General features: G+C 40.9%; 1 protein-coding gene across 1 annotated transcript in view; it reads left to right on the forward strand.

Annotated features, from left to right (window-relative positions):
* Positions 1-106: 106 nt before the first annotated feature.
* LOC104492544 (fructose-1,6-bisphosphatase isozyme 2-like) overlaps positions 107-10,033 on the forward strand; it is a gene marked incomplete at its 5' end in the record, with an annotated part of 11,124 nt that continues 1,197 nt past the window's right edge. Inside the window, 3 exons of the mRNA XM_010135117.1 lie at positions 107-283; positions 1,450-1,587; positions 7,613-7,732. Coding sequence (XP_010133419.1) covers positions 107-283; positions 1,450-1,587; positions 7,613-7,732 — 435 coding nt within the window. The remainder of the gene's footprint in view (positions 284-1,449; positions 1,588-7,612; positions 7,733-10,033) is intronic.

Below are 10,033 nucleotides of genomic sequence, written 5' to 3' on the forward strand. Positions count from 1 at the left end.
TGAACGGTCTCTGCTTTGGCTGTTTCAAAGAAAGACCTGCATTCTTACCAAAAGAAAATACGCCCCACATTATTATTGAAATGTTGTTTTTACTGTTTCTCGTAAGAATTTAACCTTCAGTCCAACGGCAATTTTTCCTCAGGAAACAGACGGTGAGCCCTCTGAAAAAGATGCTTTGCAGCCCGGACGCAATATTGTTGCTGCAGGCTATGCCTTGTACGGGAGTGCTACACTGGTTGCCCTCTCCACAGGACAAGGAGTGGACTGCTTCATGCTCGATCCGGTACAGTCATGTTAATCACATTGCCACTATCATTTAGAGCTGTCTGTGCTTGGGTTTACTCATTTTTGTTATTCCTTGTCCCTGTAATCTAGGCAACCTACATGATTCTTTTTTTCACCCATGTCCTGAAGCATCCCAAATTCACCTTACAAGTATTAAATAATACAAGAGTATGTTGGCTGCAATATTTCTGTTTGATTTTTCTACTCAATGAAAGAGAGTTTAAGTTAAATAGCATTTGAAACCCTGTCCAATCAAACCAGACCACTGGTTTGCACAAACACTTCGAACATTTATTCTTAACTACGTCTTTGCCTCCACTTAAAGGTCTCCTACTTTTCTCTTGTTCTTGGTTTTTCTGTCTGAAGAACCTTGGCGTGTTCGCTGTGTAGCCTGGGGCGAAGACCTTTTTTTAATATAGTTCGTGCAGAGTGATGTCTGATTTCCTGAGTGCAATTTAGTTTTATGGCTAAATCCTCTAAGCTGCATCTCAACAAATACACACCCATACCCATACATGTGCCATCCTTCTGTGCCCAGCCCAGAAGCCCGACAACTGTTGCTGTAGGAATGCAGGAAGGAGACCACTCTTTAGAGAAAACAGCATTAGATGTGGGCAATAACATAGGAGGGTTTTTGATAAAAGGATCCATTATTATCAAAACTCATTTTAAGCTTCATAAACAGGATCATTCCAAGCGGGAGGAACTTGGAGCTGAACTGCTCCGGTTAGGGACAGAGGAAGAGAAGGTGCAAGTCGCAGTCAAGCTGCAGACAGCAATACCTGGGGGTAGCTAACCGTATTCATTGTAGGATGTTTGGACAAGACATGCAAGAAGAAACCAAAAATCAGAAGGCAATGTCATTTTTTAATTTGTAACCTTATGATTTGTGGACAGAGATTCACAATCCATACACATGCTTTCAAGGTTGACTAGTGTTCTTTTGATACTGTTCAATCAAATTGCTCTTTGTTTCATCATTGTGAAAAGTTTTCATGAACTTAGCACAAGAACTTATCTTACTGTGAAGTTATATACAAGACTGGTGCTGAAAGGACCAAGCTGTGCTAGCATTTATGCCGTCTCTAGTGTGACAACTGTGACAGAGAGTCAACAACGTTTTCTGCTGCTTGCTAATCGCTGGTCTATCCTAATTTTCTGTAGGGTCTCGGTGAATTCATTTTGGTGGACAGGGATGTTAAAATCAAGAAGAAAGGGAAGACATACAGTCTCAATGAAGGATATGCGAAATATTTTGATCCTGCAATGACAGAATATTTACAAAAGAAGAAATTCCCTGAGGTAAGGAAATACTAGCATTGCAGCCAAAGTACTGTGCACTGACAAGCACTGCATTTCACGCAGTCCTGGCCAAAGAGAAAGGATCTGAAGGCCTCACTGAGTTCAGCCCCATGTACCCCTTTTGTGCCATCAGGTCCATTTTGGGTACGTATCACATACCACGTGATGTGGGTTTTTTCTGGTGCTCTGCCATCTTTTATAACTGTCAGACTTTGGTAAGTAAATTCGTAGGTTGTTTGTCACTGTGTGGAGGAAAATGTGCTGTTCAGGAAAAACCAGGTGTTTCAACAAAGCTCTGAAACTGTGCCAGCAAAATGCAGGGGTACGCTCGTTTTCTAGCTTATCTGAGTATGCAGCTCAGTCATATGTGCAGCTAGGGGGCTAGGTCTAGAGGTAGATTCCATGAAGGTGCTTGCAGGGATCTGGGTGGCGTCACCTTCTCCTTCCTGTACACACTTGCATCTGAGAAATGCAGTATCACTCTTGCACTGCCTGCTTGCATCATATGGAGCCATACAACCCAGCCCTCAGGTTGAAAAAACCAAACTGGTGTGAAGCACGATTTCACTATATTCTGTGGTTAAAGGGATTATATTGTAATCTTCTGAGAGGTAAAGCTCGGAGAGATAAAACACATCCCATGTCTGATGAACTTCCTCATAGGGACATGCAGCTCTGTACTTCCTCCAGTCAGTGCTAGGAGGACAAAACACAAGCTCTTAATGTAAAAAGCTGGAAGCTCTCTAGAAAGTGTGGCTATGTGACCAGTAAGTCATAATAAAATACGGTGACATATAACAGCTCAGAACTAAATTTGGCCAGGAAACTGGTTTTAATGCTCTTCCTGTTAAATAAAAGACATACAATTATTTTTTATGCTATTAGTTGTTGAGAATACTTACTCAGGGCTTATGTAAAAATCGGTGTCCCCGGTAGAAAACTTTGGGGTGCTGTACAAGGGGAATGTAATGAGTAAGAATTTAAACCATAGACCTGTGAGAAGTTCTGAGCTGAAAATCTGAATTTACTACATTGGAAATAGATGCAAGGCTGACCTCTTATCAAAATCTCTTTTCCATACTACCCAGATTTTAGCTACAGAGGGTGTCACATTACAGCATTTTAAATATATTCATTTTCAATATATTGAAACTTCTATGTCTGCTTTCAGTCCAGCTGTGAGAGAAGCCGAAGCCCACAGCACAACTTTCATACTTACTGAAAACAGACTCAGCTGGGGCAGGAAAGGAGATCTGTGCTTCTCATTCTGCTTGTGTTATGCTGAGTTATATATTCAGTATAATGCACTAACACTGGATTTATAAATCTGTGTTTTTGCAAACCACCCAGGTGTTGTCTAATGTAAAACTCTTAAACAAATAGTCAGTCCCAGGAAACTACTAAAAGAACGAAGAAATTTCCAACTCAGCGGAAAGACCAGACAGAGATATTTCACTACAGGTTCAGTGGAGGCATCTCTGTCACATGATTCACTAAGTTCTTAGCTGGGGACACACAGAAAAATCTTCATTTGCAAACACTTTTTTATCTCAAGTCTGTGCTTCATTTTAGGAAAACCTATTGAAAATGTTGTTGTACTAACACAACAGAAGCTGGCAGGATATGCGGTTGTTACTTTAAAACAAGCAGCACAGTAGTGCATGGGTTATTTGGGGCAGCGGAAGCCTCCTCGAGGGTGCTGAGCAAGCCTATCGCTTCGCTGCTCTAAGATGTAGGCTTGTCTGCATGAGAAGAGACAAGGCTCCAATGTTATGGCCACGAAGCATGAGGAAGTGCACCTAAAAGCTTGTTACAGACTTGAGTTCTGGAAACAGCATCACTCGGTTTCTTGATTTAAAAAGGGCTTTATATTTGCATTGTGGGAAGACAAGAGAGTTAAGGTGTTGCTGCTCTTCCATAGCATGAAACCAGCTACATTGGTGATGCTCCTTCCTTCTCGGCAGCATCTGGGAGGAGCATTGCACAGCTCTGGTCTTTATCTTCCTCTCTTCAGCAGGCAGAAGGGCAGTAGAGGCAACCTGCTGGATAGCCCCTGCCTGTGGCTTGAGAAGGAACTGACTTGTCGGGAAAGAGATTGGGCATTACTTTCAGCTACTTTTCACTTCCTTAGCCTTTTTTTTCCCCTTGATCCTACCTTTATTTCCTCCTTCCTGTGGTTCTTGATCAACATGCTCTTCAGATGACTCTCTTAACGTTGCCACAGAAAAATAAAAAGTTAAAAATAAAACAAGCAAACAATGCAGGATGTTGTCAACAACATGTCCTGCGTTCTGTATCTCTGCCGTTGGTGACCAAATATTACAAATCAACTGTTTATGTGGAGAGGAGAGATTTTATCTTATTACCTAAGATCAGCATCCCAGATCAGACAGATGTTGACCGTTGAAGTTTCTTGAGGACCACCATTCACCTGAGGCATCAATTCTGAATTAGAAGCACTGGAAAAGTGCTGCTGTTCTGCAGCTGAGCTGTAAAGCTCCAACCATTGTCATGCAGATCTTACTGGGAATATTTGTCTAGACACATCTCTCCTGGAATGAGAGTCCAGAGTAAAGTCAATTTTTGTTGAGCATCAAAAATCTCCTGCTGCTTAACCAGCTTGAAGAACAAGCTCGTGTTCACAAGGCTGCCTGTAATGCAACGTGTTTACTGCAGTCTGCAGTGTATAATGGGGACTGCTGGGCCAAAACAGTTTCTGCACACATTTCAGTCTAGCTCCTTCCCAAAGTGTGTTCTTCCTCCAGTAATGCTTACAGGGTCCCAGCCTCTAGGCATGGGTTCGTTGATGGTAGAACTCAGAACATGCTGCGGGCATCATTATACTTTATTATTCTACTCATTTTTATCTTTGCTTCCCATAGCTACAAGAGAAGTTGAGTGTCAACATCTTGTTAGTTGAGAGTCACGTAATGGACATTCCCTGGTTAAGGATTTGTCTGAGCCATGCCATCAAAAACTTCTCATCAACAGCACATTTCATGATGAAGTGTTTTTCTGCCAGCCAGCCCAGCGGTGCTCAAGTGACATTAAAAAATCTAAGAAAACCCACTGTGCTTTTGTCATCATAGCTGTATGTGGAGTGAGAGATGTAGGATCTTGCTGCTGTAGTCTGAAGAAAAGACTGTTTTCTCCCCACTCTCCTAGTCATCATAGTTATTCAAGAAAAACTTGGTCTTGTTCTGCTGTGGAGGAACACAGCTGTCAGAAATCAGTGGAATAAAGAAGTGAAAAAGTGACTTGCATTACATTGTGAAGAACAAAAATCACGGGACTTATCTGTTGTGAGCCATTTCTGTTCCTCTGGGTTAAGCAGAGAAAAGCAGCAGAAAGGGTGAAACTAAGAGCGGTCACAAGTTTACCCAAACACCATGGACACTGACCATGGGAACATAAAGGTTCTCCAGCTCTTTAATTAGCACCAGCTGAACCAGTGTGAAGTGCTCACTGGGCAAACACACAGCTTGGCATTACTCAGAACTTGGATGATTCTTCCTAGTGTTCATGCTTTGTTATTTCATTTGAGAAGAACGCCTGGGCAATATGCCCCCAGGGCAATATGCAGCACCTATTAACTTTCTCATCTGTAAGACAAATGCATGAGTGATCAAACTGGAGGAACAAGTAACATTTCTAGTAACTAAAAGGACTCTTTATTCCTCCCATGAAGGTAGCTGGATGCTAAGGGAAGAGAATATTTTATTTTAGTCTGTGGTTCAAGTGAGAACCATACCAGAACAGAGGAATTTATCTCCTGCATTTTTCTCAGCCTGGTCTCAGCATTGTGTTTCTAGCAGGTAAATTTCTATCAGGGTAAGAAGCAACTAAAATTGTCAGTGGCATCTCATCAGCATCACATAACACCGCCCATGTACATAAACTGTGTAAATGACCTGCACACTATTAGGAAATCCAACACACCCCAAATGTATCTTTTTTCTACGAACGTGGCCTAGCTGTGCAGCTTGAGGATAGCAAATTTTATGCCTGCGGGTTGCAGACTCCTTATTTGATGATAATGTCATAGGAGCAGCCCTTAGCAGTCTGTTTCAGGGCCTGCTTACAGTCTATAAGCTATGACTTTTCTTAATGCTTAACAAACTTTTCTTAAGACTTGCTTCATCGTCTTTTGAAACCATAAAATAAAACTCTTCCTTCGGTTGTATTTTTAAAGGTAATTTTAGACTTTCCCTGAAAATTTTCTTTTCTTGTACTGCAAACCTGCTTTGGTCTCTCTTTAACACCTCTTAAGGTGGGAGGGTTTTTCTTACCTCAGATTTTTACAGTTGCAAAGTAATCAGTGCAAACAGCTGTGAGATGGAGAAGCTCTCATTTGAAGTCTAAATATGTAATTATTTAAGGGTAAGCCATGAAAAATAAGGAGTATTGTTAAGTTCTGCCTGAAAGTAATAGGGCCAGGTTTAAACAAAGCTAAGTATAAAAGCTTCAGGCTGTGTCTTATCCATCACGTCTTTCACACTTTGTATTGTTTTCCTCTGAATCTTCAATAGTTCTCCTAATGCGTACAGAGGAATCATGGAAGGCAGCACAAGCTGAGCAAGGGTTATTACCCTGGCTTGGACAGTTCTCTCTTCCAGTTTTACCGCCAACTGCATCGAATATCCAACTCTTACATTTAGCAGCTTAGGACTCGTGTTGCATTATACTGAGTAATTTATTTCATGAGAATCAACTCCCATTTTAAAAGAGATTAAATACCAAAACTTCACAGTCGCACAGAAAAGCTTGAAAAGGTGGTATCAAAACAGAATCATGTTTTTCTCTCTCCGTGTATTTTCCTCCCACTTGTGGATTTTTTTCTTCCACCTAACCTTAATGATTTTTCTGGGAAGGGTGACTAACTTGTGACGTCTGAAGGTCTTGGAACTGGTGTTTCTCAAAAAGTTCTCTATGTATTTCTCTGGATATAGTATCAGTCCAAGGAGAAAGAAAGCACCAAGATCTTTTATGATGGGCACCAACTCATCGAGACAGAAAAAACATGTTTTTTTCAAACTTTTAGCATTGCAATACACAAACGTCTATGTGTATTAAGTGTGCATGATGTCTCAGTCTCTAGAAATTTTCTGCAGATCTGCAAATTCCTCCTCTGGTGCACTGAAAGCAGAGTGAGGGATTTATCAAAAGACCAACTGGCTTCTTGTCATAGCAGCTTTCAAAAAGTTTTCCTTCAGTGTACATTTGTATTGTGTAGCTCCTCTTCATAAAAGTACAGCGATGCATCGCTCTCCTTGGGTGGAGCTTATTTGGTGTATATAACTTCTATTTGTGCAAGACATCCTGCTTGCTGTCTATATTTCCTACCTTATTATATTTACGACCAGCAAATCTGAGACTAACACAAATACTTCCTTGATTGCTCTAATTAAAATGACTTCTCCTTCAACAACAGTAAATTCTATGCTGAGAGCAAGGAAAACTACGTTCGTGAATAAATTGCTATCTCCCAAAGTAAGCTGCAGAATGAATGTCATGATCAACTTCATAACTTGACAAAAACCAAAACAACAAAAAAAAAAAAAAAAAAAAAAACCCACCAAGAAGGAAAAAGCTGGAGTCCTCTGGGAACCACTTGGACATGCAGTGAAAAGTGACGTCTCTCCTCATGACCTGTATTTGGAACCAGTGCAGGATCAGCAATCAAATCGGTACCTTGTTTTGACAATGTGAAGAAGTTTTCTCCTGCTGTTCGCAGCCCTTGCTTTTTCACAGGCTGGGAGTAGATTCCAAATTGTGCACTCAAATTACAGGCACCCTAGTTTCCATACTACGAATGCAGCTCTTTGAAGTGTTTATTTTAGAACCTTACAGACATTCACTACGCCTTACAAAAGGCTAAGATTTGACCTGGTTTAGACATTTACAGAGTCCAGAGGCAGCCATTAATTTCAGCAGCTTTGATTCCTGTTTTCTAACAGAATTACATTTTGTAGAAAATGTAATTTTCTATCTTGGTAGAAATAATGCTTTACTTTATGCTTTTCAGGATGGCAGTTCCCCATATGGTGCCAGGTATGTGGGCTCCATGGTAGCTGATGTTCACCGTACATTGATGTACGGTGGGATCTTCATGTATCCTGCTAATCAGAAGAGTCCTAAAGGAAAGGTAAATTGTTTGACTTATTCTCTGGTGAAGTCAGTCAACCTAACACCTCTGGTTTTCCCAGAGATGTAAAGAAATAGTTCATATATATATATAAGGATAATAATTTTCCACCCGCTGGAGAAAATTATGAATGGATCTGATGGCCAGCAATTGAATTCAGGAAACAAATTTATGCAATTCCCAATTTGGGCCAGAAATCTTCCCGTGTGCTTTTACCTTATAAATTCCTCAAATGGTTTTCACTGCAATCAAGGGCTTTATTCATTTTTCTAAAGAAAAAGATTTCAGTACCATAGAAAAACATTTAGATACCGATGAACAGCTGGCAGATTCCACACAGGCCTGAGGAAGACCTCTGGCAACGAGAGTCCAGGTGGGATATGTGGAACTCTAGACAGGGTTTTATCCAGTGTTAGACAATGGAGCGCGCCTGCCTAATGTTTCCAAACGGCACTGAGCTCGCTATCACCAGCCCTGCAAGCAGAAGCTTCTGCTAACTGATCTGGAAAACGCTGTCAGTGGAGGGCGAGTTCCATGCATGCCGAGATCAGTATTCTGGGGAAATACTGTTTCCTCTGCGCACGCCTGTACAAGACACACACCATGTCTAATGCGGTGCAATGCAATGGAGTGACTCCCTGAACCTGCTGGGCCACGGTCCTTAGTCAAACTCCACTGTTCTCTTGCAGCATCCGATACCCTTATTATCAAGCTGTTAAACAAGTATGTTTTAAAAGAGATGTGGTTATTTACCTGACCTGTGGACTACCAGTAACCTGGTAGTCATCCTTAGAAAGTGATTGGCTCAATGCATAACAAATTGGTCATGCCTCCAAGACCTTCTTTCCTGGTCAATACCGAACTTAAAACTTTTTATTAATTTTTTTTTTTATCCTTGGCTGGTATGTGCAGGAATCTGCCCTCATAAAACTGCTTGTCCCACTTCCCACACTGTGATCAGAACACCCTGGTGTCTACAGTTCTTTAGGGACAGAGGACTAGTGGTTCCATCGTGGTATTTATTATCATAATAGCAGCATATTCAAGTGATCTGCAAAACGAGAACAGGAGAAGAATTCTTTCCAGAATATGTGACAGAATATATCTGCATGTTTGTCCAGGCAAATTTTACATTAATACTTGATACAGCATCCCAGCAAATAAAACACTCCACGTGAACCCCACATCTACCGAACACCCACCCCGCTCCCTGCAAAATGCCCGTTAAATGGTGTGAAACTGTTTGTGTATCAGAGCAAGAGACAAAAAATGTTTTACTGCGTGTGAGAGAAGAGGGTTTGCCGACTGGCCTCTTTAAATTTAACTTTCTCTTTTGAAATCTGTGTTAAACTGTTGTCGAAAAGAAAAGATGAGAAAGAGGACAAAAGAACAAATGTAAAAAGTACTTACATAATTTTATAGAAATTGAGATTTCCACACGTGTTAGCCTGCATAGATCATTGGATTGACCTGTCTTGCACTGCCATAGTAAAGAGAGCAATGAAAGAAGCAAAACTGCACTATCATTACAAATAAAAATTTTCTTCTCTCCTTGTCATAGTGCAGGTGTATACATTTCTTTTCACATAAACCTCTTCTTGTTGGAGAGATAATATCTTTGTGGCAGATGCCTTGAAAGTCAGTCTATTCACTTGGACAGATAGCTGAGAGGAACAAAATGTCACTGGAATGGATCCAAGGGCTTTAGAGCAAATGTAAATGACATGCACGTAGGACCTAGCATACAGAGCTCCTTCTGTAAGTTAGAGCAAGAACAAAATGCTCAATCAGCCATGCAGAACCAGCCAGCAATAGATCCTCCTTTCAAATCTGATATGCTAAATAATATTTTTATGAACTTAAGGCTTATAGGTGAAAAATGTTTCACCTATTTATTTGAAGGCAGATAGCCTCTGAAAATCCCCTAGGTGTAATTGCACTACTACCTGAAGTAAAACTGTGCTTCTTAACGTAGTTCAGTTAGACAACAAGAAATGCAACATGTGGTTCCTCAGTGTTGCACCCCTGTTTTCTGGCTCACAGTCTTCCAAAAGTTGGCCATGCACTGGGGAGAACAACAAAGAGTATTGGTGCTGTGTTGCCTGTCAGGCCGAGTCCTTGTACCAGAAGTAGCACTTGAGTGGGCTTTAAAGATAAGAATGAAGTTAATATGTGCTATTTAAGTTTGTGATATATCATGGCTTCGTTACGAACAGTGGGATAAAGGATGGATGGGTAGTGAAGTCCTGTACCCAACCCATTTCTTTGTCTCTATGTACAGTTGCTTTCTGTCACTCTTTC

Source organism: Buceros rhinoceros, unplaced genomic scaffold, assembly GCF_000710305.1.
Source record: "Buceros rhinoceros silvestris isolate BGI_N320 unplaced genomic scaffold, ASM71030v1 scaffold20234, whole genome shotgun sequence".
NCBI lineage: Eukaryota > Metazoa > Chordata > Aves > Bucerotiformes > Bucerotidae > Buceros > Buceros rhinoceros.